The following is a 20,821-nucleotide window of genomic DNA, read 5'->3' as shown; positions in this document are numbered from 1 at the left end:
CGCTGAACTGCCCAGAGTTGGTCTTCCAGGTTCGAGCTGAGCAGCGCGGCCTGCCATCACGCGCGGAGGCTGTCGGTGGAGGTCTCGCGCCCATTATCGTGCATAAGTCTCTGGCATCCCCACAGCATGTGTTCTAGCAATGTTATGGTGCCACACACTTTGAATCTATATGTTGTGTATATTTCTGGATAAATAGCATGCATTAGTATCGGGCTCATGTATTTGGTTTGTCGTTTGTCCCACTGGACAGCTTGCGATCTACTGAGCTGTGAATGAAGTGCATCTTTGCATCTTGTAACGGTTGATGATGTCCTTGAACCTGGTCCTTCTGTCTTCCCATTCCCATACATCGGAGGGCCCTGTCCAGGGGTCTACATTCGTCGCAGCTCGGAAAGCGAGTCCTCGGGCTACGTTGTGTGCCGCCGCGTTAGGGTTGTCCTCTCCCGTTGAGTCAGGGCTGTGGGCTGGTATCCATAGGATTTGGACGCATCCATCCTTGTAGCCCGAAATTTTTTTCTCCGTCGGGACACACCCTCTTTGACTAGTGCCCCGTGTGACTGTTAGCGTATCATCATTAAAAATACAGTGTGGTTGATCGTCTTTCCCTTAGCCGTAGCTTTGTCATGGCTGTCTTTGTTGCACGAGTTGCACGGTCGCAAGTTATCTTACAGCGCTCTGGGCCACCCACATTGTATGTCACTTTTGGCACGCACGTCTCATGGTACCGGCCACAAATTTCAGTTGTCCCGCCCCGGTGCTCGTATTGTTGCATTATCCTCCTCGTTTTGTTCTTCCGCGTGACGCATCAACGTTTAGCGGCCTTTCCTACCAAATCTACCAAATCGCTCCAATCACCTGTCCACAAACGTCCTTTAAGAATGTAACTGGTAACCTTTTAAACTGACTGACATCGTGTGACTGTATTATAGCCAATGTTGCCAACTTAGCGGTTCTCTGCGCTGGCTAGCGGGAAAATTAGTTCTCTTGCGGGAGGCGGGTTTTCTTAGCGGTTTCCTGTAACGTCGGACTTTTTTTTTTTTTGGGTACAAAAGGCTAAGTTTTTTTTTACAATACCTCGTGCTGCACATGTTGCGAACATGCAGCTTATCCATGCATCCTTCGAACGTAAGAGGGAAGTATCATTATCCACAAACAGCGTGCTTCGCATTTCCTTCTACATGGCTCCTTGCCTCCTCTGAGCTATAGCTACAGCACTTTCGGAAGTTCGTAGTAGTTTCGCTCTTCGCCATTTTCGTAGACGTGCATTAGGGGGTTTTGCCTCGTGGAATGGCTCCGGCGAAATACGTAAAAAAATCCACGAAAGAATGGTTACAGCAGCCATCGCTTCGAGACTGGCTGACGGAAGGCGCGGAAGTTGTTACGTATTCGATGGCTAGACGCCGAGGGCGGTAGGACGACCGGCCCAAGGAACAGACGACCAGGCAGCGCCAGGAAGACAATGACGTTCATTCTTTCAGCGACGCGCTTTTTGAGCGCTATGCAGTCAATCAGGGCTTGCCGAAATAAAGACAGATATCGCGGCAAGCGGGGCAATCTTATCTGCAGATTCCAACGTAGAATGCGACCAGCGCCGCGAATGTTACAAGGGACGATATGAACAAAAAAATACACGATTACCTCTTACATAAATCTCTTCAGAGAGTTGGCTTATTTTACTTTATCAGTACTGGTGCTGCCGTGACTCAGCGCGGAAGTTTAGCCTGTCTTCGGCCAGCTGAATGTGAAATAAATCCAATTTAGAAATGAGAATGGTCATTACGATTGCCAGTACCATTTTTACTGCTGTGCGGGCGGGTCTCTGAAGAAACGATAAATGCCAGCTGCTTCAGTTACGCGCTGCCCGATCACGTGGTTCGTAATACTGGCCCAATGGAGGTCTATGAGGTCAGCGATGGCACTGACCCTATAGACCCAACCACACTAGCAAACAAGTACACACAAAGGACGTATGGTCATATCAATGCGAAACAGAACACATTTTCTTTCAGTAATGTTGGTCGCTACTCGGTCCTCCAGCTTGTTTTCTGGCCAGTGATTGTAGTTCACGGGAGCACCTTTTTGTAGTTTCCTTTCACACTATGTTTCCGTACTGCACAGTCGCACAAGAAAGCATTTATCGATATTGGTATTTTATATATTTTATTGCATCAAGGAAGAAAAGAGACAGACTTTACGTGCAGATCGTTTAAATTTGTGTTTTACGTAGGCGCAGTAAAATATATTATGAACTTGATTCTGATTGTTGTCAGCATTTAGCGGATTTTCAGCGGATTTTAGGTGCTCACATCGCGAGTTTTATTGGGGTCTCAACTAGCGGGTCTATTTATTTGTAGTTGGTAACACTGATTATAACCCACCTCTTTCGTAACATCCCCTAGAGGGGTCTTTAAGGAAATAAACTGATGTGATGTGATGTCTGATCCCTTCCTCGTAGTTTAAGACGGGTGCTGGAAGTCTCTGGGTATTTCGAGCTAAAGGGTGGCCCTTATCTCTTCACTAACCTGGGCTTCGTTGCCAGCAATCCGAAGATGCCGTAAATGTACCACGGATGCTCGCGTCTGCTGCGGCTGTGTCCAGGGGCTCGGGCCACAAGAGAGGAACTGCTTAGAAGGAGCCCGTGTACGGACACAGACGTGCATTACAGACCGCGAACAGTATGGACGATAACACTATAGGGATCATACGCTCCACAGGTGCAGCTCCTCCGCGAAGAAGGACCGCACGCTCTTATTTGACCATAGTATGTTGTGTGGCGAACCGTGGGTATAAACTGGTCAGGAGCCCCAGCGCGCAGAACAAAGTGTGGTCGCTGGGTGGCACTCACCACGCGGCAGTACTGGTGCTTGTCGGTAACGAGTAGTACGCGGCCAGAAAGGCAGCCCCCATGACCAGCGCGAAGTAGAGGATCATGCAGAGCAACAAGTCGCAGTAGCCGGGCTCCAGGCAGCCGTTGGGAAGGTTCGAGGAGCCTCCCTGGCCGCCCATCGTTGTCTTCCTCGTCTTCGGCCGACCGCTACAGTGACGGGCTGTACCCGTCTCGGTATTGTGTCGGGTGTACTTTTCAATCGATCCAGTGTGGTCCGCCCCCTCACGAGCTGTGCTTTGAGATGACAGCAGCAACAATGTGCTAGAGCACCGTAGGTGTTGATGTAGAGCCTACAAGTTAGTGACGCATACCAGCTCTGGAGGATTGGCCAAGAACCGTTTAGATGAGGATTTTGTGAAAATGGAGGATTAAATTGAAGAAAAAGAAACACAAGTAATCGAACTCAGTTTGGTGGAAAGAAAACGAAACTTTAAAGGAGTACTGACACAAAAATTTGAAGTCGAGATGACTTGTGAGATCGATTTAGTTGGTCACACACACATATCGCTTAGAACATATTAAAAATCAATTTTAAAGTACGTGCGCGCAGCCAACCGCAAAACAGAGCACCTCGCGACATTGACATCAAGCCGGATTGTAAATAGCCAAGAAAACGCTACGTCATGCGGCTACGTCACGGATTTTCGTCGTCTGCCATGCGGCTTACATGTTCTCTTCTCCTCTGTTGTTGTTTGTTCTAGCTGTTGTACTTGTAGTGGGACGCTCTCCGTGTCGCTGCAACTGCAGTTTTTGTCGTGTCCATCGGGATATATCTCACACTATCAGCTTTACTGCGCTGCCACAACGTCCAACGCCGATTTGTTGTGTCTTACCATTGATCGTGGCCGATGCGAGGGTTTTGTTGAGGTTCGTCCTCGCCATCGCCAGCCGCAATATCTGAGTCGCTGATTGGCCACGTCTAAAGCGCGAGACACATGGTGCGATTTTCCGTGCGATTTGTCGTACGGCGCGTCGTATGCGACTTGCCGCATGCGGCGATTCGGGACACATGGTACGAATGAGCGAGCGGAGAGTAGCTCCGCCCAGAACCGGCGACCCTGCGTAGAAGTTTGGAATGCTGCGTAACTTCGAACAGAAAGTGAAAGCAACCGTATTGGCACAGCTATCTTGTTTGAAACAAACGATGACAATATAAGCACGTCTATGCGAGCACTGCAGACGTGTTTCCGCAAGGCCGCGTTAGCAGTATCGGATCCGTTGACAGCCGCCGATGGCCAGGAGCCGGCAGGCATAGCTCGCTGGGCCATCGAATCCCGACACCGGTTGTGCTTGTGGCACGATCGCTTGCAGCTCGTATAACGAAGCGCCTGTGTTAGCCGGCAAAACGTGTACACAGTTAAGTAACGCTTAAATTGCAGCACATTCGATTTCATTGGCACCGACAGAAGCGAACTAGCATGCCAGGCGCGCTTGCGAACGCTGGGAGACGATGTAGGCCTAGCTCGCCGGCCGTCTATCCGGGGCCGAGGGTCCTTGCGATGCGTCCGCAGCTCGCAATAAAGCACCTAAATTTGTCAGCACAATCAATGCCTGAACATTTACGTTTCTCTTAAGTGAAAATACGGTTAGTTTTCCCGGTGCAGTTAGTAGCGATGAGTAACCACGCCAGTCAGGCGAGCCGCTCCGTATACAGACGATAACTGGCGCGTCTGCGCTTACCGCGTCCGAGTAGAAATCACGCCAACGATTTACTATTTCGCACAACGTTTTATATCTCGCACTCTTTCGAGATCACTTTATTCTAGAAGTTATTTCGTGTCAGAAACAAATTGTAGCCGATTTATGTGCCGCCGTCAGCGGCGAAAGAGGCCCGCGTTTGAACCAGGGAGAGAAAAAAAAAAAAAGAACAGACAAAGCGGCGAGGCGCCCTCTCGCCGGCCCTGCCCTGCCGGGTGTACCACGTGGCCATGACGTTCACGCTACCGGCGCTGTCATTGGCTGCGGTCGTCCGACCGATGCGGCAGTCGCACGGCAATATTCAGCAAGTTGGTCGCCCACGCTGGCTGCGCGTCAGAGCATGCGTCATGGCTTTTTGCGAACACGTGACCACTTTGTTTATATTCCCGTTTCTCCCGTCTCGTTGCTCTCTGGAATCGAAACTTCGGCTGGTCGCTACAAAAAAGACTGCAAATAATTACCTGTCGCGCTCTGAAGTAAATGAGGTTTCGTGCCGTGATTACTGGGCCATTAACTACTCATTAAAGCAGAAAACGCCACGTGGATTTTTTTTTGTGTCAGTACTCCTTTAATGTCTGAATTTATAGTGTAAATCTCCAAGAAAATCCTGAATGACAGCGCAGACCTTCCCGTCATTGTACCCAAGAGCCGAGGGCTCCAAGAATAGTAAAATTTGGAGCACACACGTCTAAGACAGCGGAACGATTTTTCTGAGGTTCTTTTTCGGAAATGAGAAAATCTATGACCAGCAATGGAAAAAAAATGATCTGTTGTCTCATCTTCCACACAAAACGAACACTTCGTGTCTCTTGCGGACTTGCTTAGTTGGCTGTTTCGCAGTGTAAGAGCGCAACGCAGTCTGGGGTATCTGTCATGGATCGGGCGGTTCAATGGTTAAAAAGGAACATAATTTAAGGCAAATACGTTGAAATGAACATAGTAATTGGTAGTCGTAAAATTAGGAGTTAACTGGTATAGACGTAAAGCCTACAATTAGTAAATATTCTGGTAAATAAACATGTGAATTAAAAGAATAAAATAAAATAGAAAAGTAATATCTTAACATGGAATCGTTTGTGTCTCACAGATAATATTAAAGATGGCATTCTGAGGCGAAAACCCAGTTCGGTAGCTCCAATATAGATGACCACTGGAAGAGTCGAATTCAAGCCAAGCTTTCGCAAAGGTTTTTTCAAAAATAATTTCTTTCGAATAAAGGGGCATTAAGGTCAGTACAAATAAGATAGAGGTCACATGGCTAAAAATATGTTCTACATTCGCATTTCAGACATTCCACAAATGTGATATGGCCAGGCCAAGGAGGGTTAGAAAAAAAGTTTTTTAGAACCTCCTTGGGCCAGACCAAATCTGTGAAGGCAAAAAAAAAAAAAAAAGGGTAGGAGGGGCAGCTCGGCAACGCAGACTCGTAAGCAATATTCCAGACTTTCTAGTAGAGCTTTATCTATTGATCCAAGGAAAACTTGAATGCGGGAATTGTTTTCTAGTTTCCCTCTGGCGATGGCTTATGTACCCACTATGGCACAATGGCCCCGATTAGGATTGAATTAGAGGAAGGTGTTTAGTATACTGACCCAGAAAACAACTGGAATATCAAAGGAAGAAACCAATTGGAATGAAGAATAACACAAAGAACTAAACATTTAGCCAAAAAATCATCTTGAAACGATGACGAATTCTTCAATGGCTCAGAAAGCATCCCTGTGACAGTGTTTAGGAGAGGTGGCTCCGAGAAAAAGAACTTCAGGAATTGAAAAATTCGCCACAAGTTGTACTGTCACTCGTAAAAAGTTTACAGTCACTTAAGTATCCTTACTTGATTTGACTGCGAAAGTACTATGGCTTCGCTGAGTTATCACCTTAAGTTAACTCTACCTTAATCCACCTTTCTCTAATTATTACCAGCCGTAATCCACCTTAATGCATCTTAATCCAACTTAATCCACCTTTCTCCTATTTGTACCAACCTTAATGCACATCATTTCATCTTATACCGCCTTAATCCCCTTTAATCCCCTTTAATCCACCTGATTCACTTTACTTCACCCTGGGATTTCCCAGTATATGCCGCAGCAGGTTCAGAAACGGGAACGTGACGTCATCAGTTGGTCACGTGGGTTTTGGTACCATCGCATGCTAACGCCGGACGGACGCCAGATTTTTTTGCTTCACACACACACACACACACACACACACACACACACACGCACACGCACACGCACACGCACACGCACGCACACACACACACACACACACACACACACACACACACACACACACACACACACACACACACGCGCGCGCGCGCGCGCGCGCGCGCGCGCCATTTAATCAAGAATGCCCAACCAACGAGCCCGCCAATATGTCCGGGGTGTTTAACATGTCAACCTCCCTGTATTAACGACGTAGTCATGCACAGATTGACAGACTTGCTTTACAGGATGACCCAGACACCAGAAAGATGAAATACCATGAGAAGCTAAAAATGAGTACATCTCTTTGTCGTAAATATTTCCTCGGCAAAAGAGGAGGAAATAGTCTAAACGATACTACGTCATAGGTCGGTACGCTCGCTCAAGAGCGCACTAGCTAAAGCTGTAGCTCCACACTCACTTCGAAGGCATGAGATGGCGCGGGTGCGAGTGGAGGCTAGAACGAATGAGGGTCAGTGCCATAGAATTTGAATCGACATGAGTGTAGACAGGAGTAAGTGCCGGTTAACTAAAGTCAGTGACGGCGATTTCAAGTGGACGTAGGTATCGACGTGGGCGACTGTCGTCGAGCGTGAATGAATGTGAGCGTTTATGTGAGTGTGCCTGCGAGTGAGTACCTTGAGCGAGAGCGCACACGGACGTGAGCGTGAGTATAGGTGCTGGTAATTGGGAATGGAAGTTACCATGAAGGTGAGTGAGTGTCGGTGAGCGCGGGATGCCCTGCATGAGCGGGAACGCGAGTGAGTGACGTCGAGTGTGAATACACCTGAGGGTGAGCGAGTACACGGCCTGTGGAAGCACTGGTGATGAGGTGAGTGTTGGCTCATCCTGCCGACCTGATGTTCTGCGTCCCCGCGTGAGGCTTCGCGCTCCAAGAACGCAGCGGCTGAGACACGAAAAAAAAAAATGAAGGACCAACGAAATTGCATTGTTGACAGTTTACGGTAGGTCAAGAATGGGACCCTAGGTTAGTGTGATGCACGAGTCTTTGGAAACAAGGACATTAAGGACAACCAAGGCGACTTAATGTCAAAGATTAACGGGATGATAGAGGGACTCGATCTGATTTCAACCCGTAGGCTGTACTAGTGAACCACACTCCTGCAATAGCACCCTTACACTGAGAAGCTCATTGGTGAGACAGAAAATGGCGCAACGATGTGAGTCTGGTGGTGACGTCACACTGAAGTTACCGCACCAGAATACCGCGAGGTCATGGATTTGGACAGCGTCTACTCTGGCTTAGTTCAGCGGTGCAGGAGGACTGCATCGCATTCTAAAGAAGAAAAAAAAAAGACTGAGATATTCAACAGAACATACTTCGTCAACTTTCAAGCGCCCGCCATAACGGCCTAAGTACGACAATGTATTTGCATTCAAACCCGTGGCGTTAGAACGACAGAAAGCTGAGCTAGTTGGCGTTACACTGACGCGTGGCGCTATAGATTACGGTGCGAAATTCAAAGGAGGAAGCGGGATTTTCTCCTCGCATTTAAGCAGTAATATTTAACTTCTTTCCTGAAAAATTGTTAAAAGTGGGTGTTTTAAATAACACAATTTACCCGTCTATACTATTCTAGCATTGTTCTTTCATCGTCATACTAACTTATCGCCAGTGGTCGACGCAGGCCCCTTTCGGCGTTCTCCAATCACTCGTGACTTGTAACAGCAGGCTGCATCGTATGCTTGCGACTTCCCTGATTTCAGCTCCGACCGTGCTTCCTTTCCCTTGCCACCCCTTTCTTGTTACTCCTACACAGAGAATCGCTTATCGACCCTACGCATTACATGGCCTGTCCAGCTCCATTTCACCGTCTTAATCACTACAAAAAGGTAGGCTACTGATCCATTTTCTCTCTACTCTCCACCGATTTACGCTCATAACATTATTGGTTCCGTGGCTCGTGGGGTGATCCTTAACTTGTTCTCAAACTTCTTTGGGTACCTCCGAGTTCCTGCCCCATATGTTAGTACTGGTAGAATGAAATGATCGTACACTTTTCTTTTGAAGGAGCCTCCGTGGTCACGTGGTACGTGGCTTTAGCGTTGCGCTGCTAAGTCCGAGGTCGCGGGATCGAATCCCGGCCGCGGGGGCCGCATTTTGATGGGACCGAAATGCGAGAACGACCGTGCGCCGTGCGACGGGTGCACGTTAAAGAACCCCAGGTAGTCAAACTCAATAGGGAGTCCCCCATTACGGCGTGTGTTATAAAGTCAACTCTGAGCTGGTCTGGTTTTAATCTATCTAAAATTGTTGCCATGCGTGAGTTTTTTCAAGTTTTTTACCGCTGGCTTACTGATGTACCGATGTGACCTGTGTCTCTGATCCAGCGCGTGATAACACTATTACCTGGTGTATATGTATAAATAAATTCAGTTGGTATAATTAGCGATCGTTTGGTCCTTCCTGTGATAACCGTTCGCTATTTTTCTTTCTCGCACTTCAGTGCTTCGGGCTGCAAATCACACACATGAGCCATAACCATACCGTGATTTTGCCGCGCAAAACCGCATAATTTAACTTCATTTTCAAAAATAGCGGCAAGCTGCCGGTCGTGCCTTGGTATTGCCTGTCGAACTAGCTCCAACCAATTTGTCCCTTTAATACGGAGAGCTGCTCCTTTGTGAAAAAGATACTGCGTTGAGTGAATAATTTCGTTATTTCATCACAGGGATGAAGGGGCTGAGAGAGAGAGAGAGAGAGAGAGAGAAACATTTATCCCGTTCCGGCCCCCTGTCTGGGGCTAAGGGGCTGAGGATATAAGCTACAAGAGCTCGACTATGCCACGGCTCCCACATATACGCTGACAACAGGGCAAGTGCGCAAAAAAAAAAAAAAAAAAAAAAAATGGCCGCAGAGAAGTCACAGGCAAGAGAGCAGTTGCATGCAAACAAAAAAAAAAGCTACAATATCAATTCGGCAACCAGAAACGTATGCCGAAATACAGACAGCCCGTAGCTCTATTTCAAGCATGCGAAGCGCGGACGACGGTATTTGTCGTTTCAACAGAGACAAATTCAGACGCCAATCTTGCTTGAACGTCTCTGGCATCGCGCATACAACACGCCGTCTCGCGTAGCTGCACTGCGTCATCGCGGTCTCGTGCGTCACGGGGAGAGCTGCACGCTGGCTCCGCTCCGTCGCCTCCGTTACAGCTTGCCGCCGGGGTCGGGTTCACGCGTTTCTCGACTCCGGTGGCATATCGGCTCTGCGAGAACCTTCTGAACGACCTTCGATGGCGTTGGAAGTTTTTCGGCCGGATGTGTAGCTCGCGTTACGCGTTCGCGATGTACCAATAAAACGCGGTTGCGAGTCGTCGCCTTTCCCGTGCGTGCGTTACGGTTTTCTGTTATGCCCGTTTTTTTTTTTCTTTCTCTTTCGTGAGCAAAAAATTACAACATGTCGGCCGAACGTTGTTTTAGTGTCACAGAACGAGAGAGAGAAGAGATCGACCAACAGGAGGCGGAATAGGATAAATAATTATTCTGAGGAAACCAAGAAATGCAAAATGAATTACGTCGAAATGGAACTCAAGTGAAAGCTCACACTAACTGATACAACATTGTGAAAAACATAGTACTGTAAGAGTAATCAAAGATTCCATTAGTAGATAATAGGGAAATAATAGTAAACAGGCAGTAAAATAAGCTAGCCATACTAAGAAACACAAGGAGTAAACTCGGTAATCGTGTCTGTTCACGTGAAAATAATCAAATATTGCGCAACAAACATTCATATAGCTATAGCGAGGTGCTGAGGCTCCAAATCATAGCTCTACAGGACTACTTAACGTTTTATTCTTCTTTTTTATCTCCTCGTTCTGTAAGTGGGCGGGCGCGGTGTCCCTTAAATTAGACAGTCGCAAGCATGCCTCTCTATCACTTTACGAATTTTTTATATATGTTTACATGACACATGACTACTACTGCTACTCCAATCAATCAATCAATCAATCAATCAATCAATCAATCAATCAATCAATCAATCAATCAATCAATCAATCAATCAATCAATCAATCAATCAATCAATCAATTATCGAAAGTTCCCCAAGATAACCCTAAGGTCTGAGCGCGCATACATGAAAAGCCAGAAAACCAAAAACAAACAAATATACCTGCAGAGAAATACGGGTTAAAGAAACAATGAATAAAAAGGAAAATTATGAATTGAGTGTGTATACAACAAAATGGAAGGTAATTATAGAAGAAAAAGGAGGAGACACAGTTGAGCAATGTGTGAAGCTATGAAACAACGCAAAGCTCGGAAAAGAACATTGATAGGGTGTTATGAAAAATAGCGATATCACGAAAATAAGTGTCATACAAGGCTCAGTATTCTGTGGAGGGTTGAATGTTGGTGATGACAGGGAGGAACATGGAAAGGGTTATGTTCCCTGGTGATAACGGAGCATAAAATGTGTAGATGCACGAAGAGAACAGAAAGCAAAAGTGGAGAAACAGAAAAAAAAAAAAAGGATTACAGAATGACGGAACACACAAAAGATATGAGAGTTTTGGTTTAGACCTTGAAATTTCTCGGCAACTCCTTTCAGGAAAGTATTAAAGTTAGATATGAAGATATCCAGGCCCTCTGAATGGGCGTTATATGTCGCCTGCACTCTAAATAGAGGGTCACAAAAATAAGAAGGCTGAAAGGCGCGCTGTTTCCTTGTGCCTTTCCGTGGAATGTAAAATCGCACATTAGAAAGCAAGTGCGAGCAGCAGATTTTCCCATGGATTAATTTTTGAAGAAAAAGAACGTCCGATTTGTTGCGTCTGCAGGTGAGGGTAGGTAACGTGAGTGCCTATGTTACTCTACCCAGATAGAAGGCATACGCTCTTATCAGTGGCGTAGTCAGAAATTTCGTTCGGGGGGCGGGGGGCTCACAATGCAGCTCGGCCTCCTCCTAAGGGGAAACATTAGGTCGGATGCTCCTATCTAAATACATGTCGAAGGAGAATTCGTTTTTCTCGGCAACCACATCACCAAATTTGATGGTTTGTTGCAGTTAAAAGAAAAACTTAAATTCTAGTGCTTGTTTGTTTCGACTTTTCGATTTAGGTCGTCAATATTTTATTGAAAAGTGGCAAAAATCGAAAATTTTCAGAAAACGAAACAATGAAGTTTACAAATCTGTAAATCGGCAATGAAAATTGATATCACAATTCTGTAAATTGCACATAATAGTACATCTACAGCGGACAAAATCGATGTAGCACATGAGTCTAAAAAAATTAAGTATTATGGAAATACGGCTTTTGCAGAACCCTTGTACATAACATAACCAATTCACATAATATACAAATAGACATATCGAATTTGTTTTGCAAAAGCAGGCATTACGATTAATTGCATTTCAATCGCATACATCTCCCACTGCTCCCATATTCCGTTCCCTAAGTGTTTTAGCTTTACGGATGTTATTCAATTACAAGCTGTCACTACTTATGTTTCGTCTTATATATACCGAGTTTAATATTCCAGGTTTTACTCGCTCTAGCCTCATCAATTATAAAAACACAAGATTTTCCGCACAACTCAATCTTCTCCTTCCAAAAGCAAGAACTATTTATGCGAATTTTACAGTCGCGTTTTCAGGCATTTCTGTTTGGAGTTCAATACCATCTGATATGAGGTCATCTACATCATTATCATTCAACCGTAGAACGAAGGAGCATTTCACGAACACTGTGTCTGACGCACAGTATAATTTAACAAAGCTAGAATTAATTAGATTTTGTTCTGCTTTACAATTATGCAATGTACTGTTCAATTACCGAGTCACTGAATTTTGCCTATAGTTGATACTTCTCGTCGTTAGTTTTACGTGCCATTTATCCTCGTTTGAATTTCTTCGAGTTATTTAAAATATTTCTTCAATTATTTTTCTTTCTTTTTAACTGTATGATTATACTCGTGATATTTTGAATAGATTTTTTTCTCTCTTACCGCTTATTTCCGATGACGATGTAGAAATTGTATAATATATGACATTACTCACTGTTTGCCAAGGTCCTACTATCCCCTTTTCATGTCTTGTTAGGAGGTCCCTCCGACAGTTGTTACTTCGGGACCTCCCTAATGTGTACTTATACCCATCTTGTATTTGATTTCGTCAAAAATAAATATTGATTGATTTATTGGCATACTTTGTCGGCTTTAGGTGTCTTAATTGTTCAGTTTACAGAATTTTCATATCGTTTCTGATTGCCGAGTTGCAGAGATGGAAACTTGATGCTTGAGTGTTTTTAGATCTTGCGATTTCCGAGAATCTTTGAAAAGGAAATCGATGGCTTAGATTGAAAACCTGCTTCTTGCAGTGGGTATACTTTAACTTCTTTCTTTTAAATGCAATAAACCTAAAACCTCCTCATATCCGGTGCTGTGAATGCCAAAATGCGAACACCAGTTCAAGCGGACGCATGCTTTGACACGCAGACGCAGCGATGTGACGACGACGAAAGCGGTAACTATAGTGGTAACTATAGGGAGGTAATAAGTGAGGTTATGTAGTGCGGTAACTAAAGTGAGGTAACTATAGTGAGGTAACTATAGTGAGGTAATATGTGAGGTAATATAGTGAGGTAACTATAGTAAGGTAACTATAGTGAGGAGAGGTGTATGTGCAGACAAGTACGACACATTCTCTACATACATTTAAGGCTTCTAAAGCCCTTGTGCCAAACTGACACATATCCATTCACAAGGATTGGCCAATAAATGGCACATAACAAGTCACACATACACAGTGGCACATAACCAGAGGACCAAGAATTGGACATCCCAAATATTAAAAAATACAAACATAATAAAAAGCAGTTGAATCATAGCCATCATCACTGTATCAATTCTAGTTGACATTAGAAGGAAAAATGGATCTGGGCAAGCCATGTAATGCGCAGGATAGATAACCGGTGGACCGTTAGAGCTACAGAATAGTTGCCAAGGAAACGGAAGAGCAGTCGAGGACGGCAGAAAACTAGGTGGGGTGATGAAACCGGGAATTTGCAGGCGCAAGTTGGAATGAGCTAGCGCATGGGGGGAGGAGTAATGGGAGATTGCAGGGAGAGGCCTTCGTCCTGCAGTGGACATAAAAAGAAATAGGCTGATGATGATGATGATGATGCTTTACGGATGCCTGTGCAGCTACATGACATGGTACCATGTACGAATTTCATGTAACGATTTATGGGTCACTCGACACACCGGCACGGGGGGTGGGGGGTGCGAAATGCAAAGACACCCGTGTACTTAGGTTTAGGTGGACGTTAAACAACCCCAGGTAGTTCAGCTTTCCGGAGTCCCCCACTACGGCGTGCCGTTTAATCAAATCGCGGTTTTGGCACGTAAAACCCCACAATTTAAAATTTTTTAATAACCACCAAATTTTTAGAGCAGAATAGGACGTACGACAACATACCAAATGACAGGCGCAAGCCACAACTTTCAACTCATGTTTAATGCCAGACACGTCGTTTAGATTGCCGCCGAGCACGAGGTCGTGGGTTCGAGTCCTTGCCGCGGAGGCCGCGTTTTGATGGCGATGAAATGAAAAAAAAAGAAATGCTCGTGCACAGCATGTTTTGGGTGCACGTTAAAGAACCCCAGGTCATCAAATTTAAGCCGGAGCCGTCCACCACGGTGATCTCTCCATAAGCCCCAGTGTTGCTTCAAGACTCCATGAGCCAATCAATCGTTTGGGCTGAGAAATGATGCAAATCGAAGGCGCATCTTGGAACCTGTGAGTGAGTGAGTGAGTGAGTGAAACAACTTTATTTGGTCCACTATAGACGTAAGCAAACTCCACGTCGCCTGGCTAGGCCCACTCGGGGACCATCAGGTGAAACCTGACGGCCCTCTCGCGAGCCCTCTGGACTGCCAGGATTTGAGAGGTCTGATCCTGGGCCCTAATTAGCCTCATCATTTCCTCTTGGGTGAAAGGGGGACCGGCAGAGGCGCAGCCCCACAGGACATGTTCGAAGTCCGCATAATCACCACACAAAGGGCCGTCCGGACTTGGAAACCGTTCGGGGTACATTGTGTGCAGCGCCGCGGGGCTCGGGTAAGTGCTTGTTTGCAGAAGTCTGAGAGTGACTGCCTGGTCCCTGCACAGCGAGGAGTGCGGTAAAGGCAGGAGTCTTCCTGACAGATAATTATGTTTGCGAATTTCGTTGCACGAGCAGAGAGGCTCGGGGCGCGCCCAGTAGAGGACGCGTTACCCAGCGCACGGTCAGTCAAACCTCGTGCAGCCGAGTGTGCCTCCTCGTTGTGGTTGACTGATGCACCCTCAATGGTTCCAAGGTGCGCAGGGAACCAGGCCAAAGAGTGACGTTTCATGTCTTTAGCACTTTGGATGATACGTAGGGCCTGGGGAGCCACCATTCCTATCTGAAAGGCCCTAACAGTGGTCCTTGGAATCTGAATAAATCGTGTCATGCACACTGTCCGTCAATGCAAGAGCACTAGCAACCTGCTCTGCAACGCTGGAATTAGAAGTGCGGATGGTAGCGCAGCTAAGGATTTTAGAATCGCAGTCGATGACCACTGATGAGAAGGCCTCTTCTTGAACGTACGAAGTAGCGTCTACGAAGCATGTTCGGTCCTTGTTCAAGCGGGCACTGGCGAGCAGAGCTTTACCCTTGGCTCGTCTTCGTCCTCCGTTGTAGGTGGGATGCATATTGCGTGGCATCCGGTGTATGTAAATCTTGGATCTTACGTCGTTGGGCAGCTTCACAGCGTCGAGACCGACGACCATGGGGTTACGTCCCAGCTTGCCAAGTATGGCTCGGCCCGCTGGGAGTCGGAGTGGAGCTCTCGTGAAGTAGTTAATTCAATTGCTATTAATTAGCTCACTTCATTCCTGCCTCTTTGGCGCAAAGGACGCTGGGCGAAAAGGACACTTGCGCGCGCGTGTCTCCTAGTGCAACCGCACTGCGCAGTGAGACATGGTCGGCGATCGTCTGAAAGAGCTATGGTTGGCATTGACAGGATAGGAGTATACGTGAGATTCTGAAATAACGATTAGAGCATCGGGCTGGAACAGAGGTTCGGTCACAGTATCGGGCATGTAATTCAGCTTTGTTTGATGCGGGAGCATTAGAAGTGTCAAAGTGGCAAATAAGTGCGTGTTTGAACTGTGGGAAGAAAGCCGGACACGTGGTAGCGGTAGAGTGTAGATGAGGGAGCTCCGAAGTCCGCGTACATACATACATACATACATACATACATACATACATACATACATACATACATAGTGCAACGGATGGTGGTTTGCTCCAGATCGTCAGTTACACTTCGTTCCTCGAAGAGGCAAAACATCTGTCGAATGAAGTCCTGAACAACACTTTGCAATGTGGGCGGATGAACGCTGTCTAGGTGAGTTCGAGACACATGTTCTGGCTCTTCGAGGCACGAAGTGCAACTGACGGTGGTCTGCACCGGACCACCGTCAGTAGCACTTAGTTCCTCGAAGAGACGGAACATGGGTCGAGTGACTTCTTGAACAACACTTTGCAATGTGGGCGGTTGAACGCTGATTAGATCACTATCCGGGAGCTCAACGAGGTGGGGCACAATGCTATTCCATTTGTCTCACTTACAGCTGAAATGGCACTGATTTTTTTTGAAAGTGTGAGCTATTTCGCAAGACAGTAGCAAGACCAAGCAATCATGATCACAAAAGTCCGGGAGGGCTCACAAAAACAAAAGATCGAAAGCTTTGCTTTCGAGGTCCACGTGTTACGAGTCACCAAACAGCCCCAAACCAACCTTCACGCGCAGCCATTAATACCAGGGAGCGCCCGTGAACTACAGAAAGAGACGGATGGGGGGGTCTCCCCGGTGCTCCATCGCGGGCATTTAGGAAGGCAAGAAAAAGTGAGTGCTTACGCTCTGTGCGTCCATGCGGGGGCCGTGCCGGGGGCGTCTAACGAGCGGTGCGGTGGTCATGGCACGCGCCGCCGAGCGCAGCCTCGGCGACGCTTGGTTGCAGCGCGCGACGAAGACGACGACCGCGTTCTTCGACCGGGCTCGCGACGCACCATCTGCAGGAAGAGGAGGACACTCGGAGCACCGCGCTCTCTCTCTCGAGATGGCGGCAGCACGTCCAAGAGGACGTGTCGAAATTTATTCAAACTTGGGATGTATACATCGTGGCCCCTCCCCCGCCCCCGAACATCTTCCGGGATACGGTAATATTGTTCAATGTTCAAACATACGAAAAAAGATTATGGGGTTTTACGTGCCAAAACCGCTTTCTGATTATGAGGCACGCCGTAGTGGAGGACTCCGGAAATTTTGACCACCCGGGGTTCTTTAACGTGCACCTAAATCTAAGTACACGGGTGTTTTCGCATTTCGCCCCTATCGAAATGCGGCCACCGTGGCCGGGATTCGATCGCACGACCTCGTGCTCAGCAGCCCAACACCATAGCCACTGAGCAACCACGGCGGGTCCCTAAATCTAAGCACCTCGGTGTTTTCGACCTCATCGAAATGCGGCCACCGTGGCCGGGGTTCGATCCTGCGACCTCGTGTTTACCAGTCCAACACCATAGCCACCAAGCAATCACGGCGGGTAGTCAAACACCAAGAAATTAGCTAACAGCGCCTAAAAAAAAGGTAGCAACATTGACAGTAGTTAGCAGGACGAATAGTTCTAGCACACTACCATAAGGTTAATAAGTGAACCATTTCTTAAAGGTGACTTCATCAAGTGAAGTCAAGATGACTGTCGTTACAGGGCCTTACTGGACTTCGTGTACGATGTGAGGTTGCATTTACTTTGAAGTTTCACAGCGAAGCTGCTAGCCTCTAGTTGGTCAGAATTGTTGGTGTCCCCGGCAGATGGAAAACAAACGGCAGTTGGGAGGTTCTTTGAGTTTCCGCGTAACAGGATTATGTTTCCTCGTATATTCAAATTATTGTCCCATGCTATCATGCCTGCAGGTTGTGTGTAAGTCGTACTTTACGACTTACACGACGAATCGGTTTACATATATAGCCATCTGGTCATATCCTACAGTGGTGCCAGTGAGCGACTGTATTCCCTACGGAACCACGCAATTGAACTAGAAATGCTACCGATATATTCTCAGTGGAACACACCACTTTGAGACCAAATTTGTATGGGATATCAAGTAAACTAACTTCTTGCAGTATGTAGTATAACTTGTATCTTTCGTATGTTTCAGCCAACATTGCCTTCTCGGCGGGTTGAATTACACTTCTGTGTGCTTAATTTATTGCTATTGCACCAGTTACTATACATGGTCGGGTTAATATTTCGCCTTTCCATTTGTCTGCACTTGCTGTTTGTTTGTATTTGTTTATTCATGCATACTTTTGCAATTTAGTGTTTACCGTCTTACCCCCTTTGCTTATTAATTTCTGTGTGCACGCCCACACCTCTTGTAAAACCTCGAGAATAGGAGTAATCGAGATGGATAAATAACCTTATGAAAGAAATACACAAATAATAAAAAATAAATGACGAATTCTGCCACTCGCTTTCCCGAAGCTGAGCGCGTCGCAGCTCAACCGGTTGCCCAAGGCACTACGAACCAAGAGCTCGTACCTTCACCGGAGTGACTCGCCAACAGGACGCCGCATGCCAGGCAACACGGTGGCCGACCCTCCATTCGCGCACTTTTCGCTGCAGTGAACCGCGAGTTCCTGAAGTGATTTACAAACAACCCGTTCTGGTTTCACTTGTGCGGTTCACGAATACCAGTGGCTTATGGCTGATTCGCACAGTGTCTGCGGGGGATGTTCCCCGGCTGCGAGTCATTCGACAACTTTCGCTTGTGGCGCGATTGTCGAGGCTTCCTGTGCAGTGGTAGGGTGCCGCTGATGGCTCTTTGCAACTTCGTTCTTCGCGCGCAATAAACGTGCGACAGCTTCTGTGATGACGCGTTTCATTTGAGTTTTCTATCGATTCCTACGAAAGAGGGATCAACCATACTTTTTTCGTTTGATCGCGTTCGACTGAAGCCGCTTGTTTTGTTGTTGTGGCGGTTGTTCAATACGCGGCTGGCTGGTTGTTTGTTCTGTATTGAAATGACGCAACCCAGTCTGGAGAATCATGGCCACATGAATCAGGTGGCACCAGGGTTCTAGAAAACAGATACCCCAACGAATATGAATTGAAACGAAATGAATAGCTGAAGATGGTGAAATTAAGAGTCATACGATACACATATAAAGCGAATAAAAGCTAAATACAACAGCAAATAAGTGAGGACATGAGGAAGGGTACAAAATAGCATGCGATAGCTCTTGTCTCGAATACAAAAAACTGCAGACAGGGAAGGCAGCGGATCGAGCGTTCGTTGTCCTCTTCGGCTCGTGCTCTGAACTTTTCTTTTTGACTGACTGAATAAACTTTATTGAAACCAGCAAGAGATGGTGGCTGGCCTAGGCCTCCCACGTGGGGACGTCGAGGTGTTGCCTCTTCGCCGCCTCGCAGGCCTGCTGGGTCGCCCAGAGTTGGTCGTCAAGGTTGGGGCTACGCAGGGCAGCGTGCCATCTCGACGAGAGGGTCGTGGGGTTAGTGTCGGGGTATTGGTGTGTACAATCCCAAAGCATGTGTGGAAGTGTGGCTGGCTGTGTCTTGCAAATATGGCACGTGGGATTGGGGTAAATGTCTGGGTAGATCTTGTTATAAAGTTGTAACGAGGGGTAAGTATTGGTTTGTAGCAGGCGGAAAGTTGTAGCATGCGCTCGGGATAGTTTGTTGTGTGGGCCGGGGAAGGTTCTACGCTCTAAGTAGAAGGACTTCACAAGATCATTGTAGCGTGTCAGGCGATCCCTACCGGTGGGGGCAGCCTCTTTTTCAGTCATAAAATTAAATTATGGGGTTTAACGTGCCAAAACCGCTTTCTGATTATGAGGCACGCCGTAGTGGAGGACTCCGGAAATTTCGACCACCTGGGGATCTTTAACGTGCTCCTAAATCTAAGTACACGGTGTTTTCGCATTTCGCCCCCATCGAAATGCGGCCGCCGTGGCCGGGATTCGATCCCGCGACCTCGTGCTCAGCAGCCCAACACCATAGCCACTGAGCAACCGCGGCGGGTTTTCAGTCATAAACACACCGAAATATTATGGCTAATCTTGGGTTTGGAGATCATAACGTTGCACTTTTGCGATCTCTGAAGCCATGGGCTGATGAGCAGGAAAGGAATGGCAACGGAAGACGCCTTGCCACAGGTGGAAGCTGAAGCGAGAGCCTCCGCATGACGCTTGCTGTGCTGCACAGCTTGACAACTCACTCGAAGAAAAAACGTGAATTGGACCCTGCGTGCTGGATATCAACTGACAGTTAGCTGCAAAATAAACTTTGTTGCTGCTTTCCGTTACTTATGCATCGGTCGACTTTCTATATATGCTAGCTAGTTAACTAAAACAGATCCCGTCGGTGCCCACGGTCCTTCTTGCCTCGGAGCTTTCTGCTGGACTTGCAATCAGACAAGCCATCGCAGTGTCCATTAAAGGAAAGTTCTCTCTGTCTTCGAGCTAGTTTGGCTCTGGCATTTGTCTATGGCACGTAGTGCGGCATTAGCGCGCGCTGTCGATACACAAACTAACGGACTACTAACACACTAGTTAGCTAGCGTACAGCAACAACCAGATCATAGACAAACTGTGTTTGCAAAACGGTGCAATACGAGTGGCACATGACGGGAAAAATAATGTGGCGTTCGTTCGCTCCCTTCGTAGAGCATGCACGAGCAGACGTCTGCCGCGAAATCATCAGCGGCAGCCATCGCCACGAGTTCGCGAGTCGCCGTCACTAAACGCACGGCGGTAAACAAGATTCGCAGCGGCTCCTCGGCAGAGCGCCAAGGGCGCCGGCGCGACGTGATTTGCCCGTTTACCGCCTCACGCGGTTACAGCGCACTCGTGCGTCGCTAGCGCTCTCGCCCTCCCGCTTTCATGCGTCACGTGGAAAGGGACTTCCTTAACCCGCCGTGATGCGCATTGCCTCCGAGATTGGAAGTCGC

The 20,821-nt window shown here is 47.1% G+C and overlaps 1 protein-coding gene across 1 annotated transcript in view; it reads right to left on the bottom strand.

Annotated features, from left to right (window-relative positions):
- Positions 1-16,766, bottom strand: part of LOC126519305 (prolactin-releasing peptide receptor-like) — a 35,225-nt gene extending 18,459 nt beyond the window's left edge. Inside the window, exons 1-2 of the mRNA XM_055065067.1 lie at positions 16,707-16,766; positions 2,846-3,034 (exon numbers count right to left, since the gene is read on the bottom strand). Coding sequence (XP_054921042.1) covers positions 2,846-3,034; positions 16,707-16,766 — 249 coding nt within the window. The remainder of the gene's footprint in view (positions 1-2,845; positions 3,035-16,706) is intronic.
- Positions 16,767-20,821: the final 4,055 nt, after the last annotated feature.

Source organism: Dermacentor andersoni, chromosome 10 (assembly GCF_023375885.2).
Source record: "Dermacentor andersoni chromosome 10, qqDerAnde1_hic_scaffold, whole genome shotgun sequence".
Lineage (NCBI taxonomy): Eukaryota > Metazoa > Arthropoda > Arachnida > Ixodida > Ixodidae > Dermacentor > Dermacentor andersoni.
The sequence above is the reverse complement of the archived record's forward strand: the minus strand, read 5'-3'. Positions and strand labels throughout refer to the sequence as shown.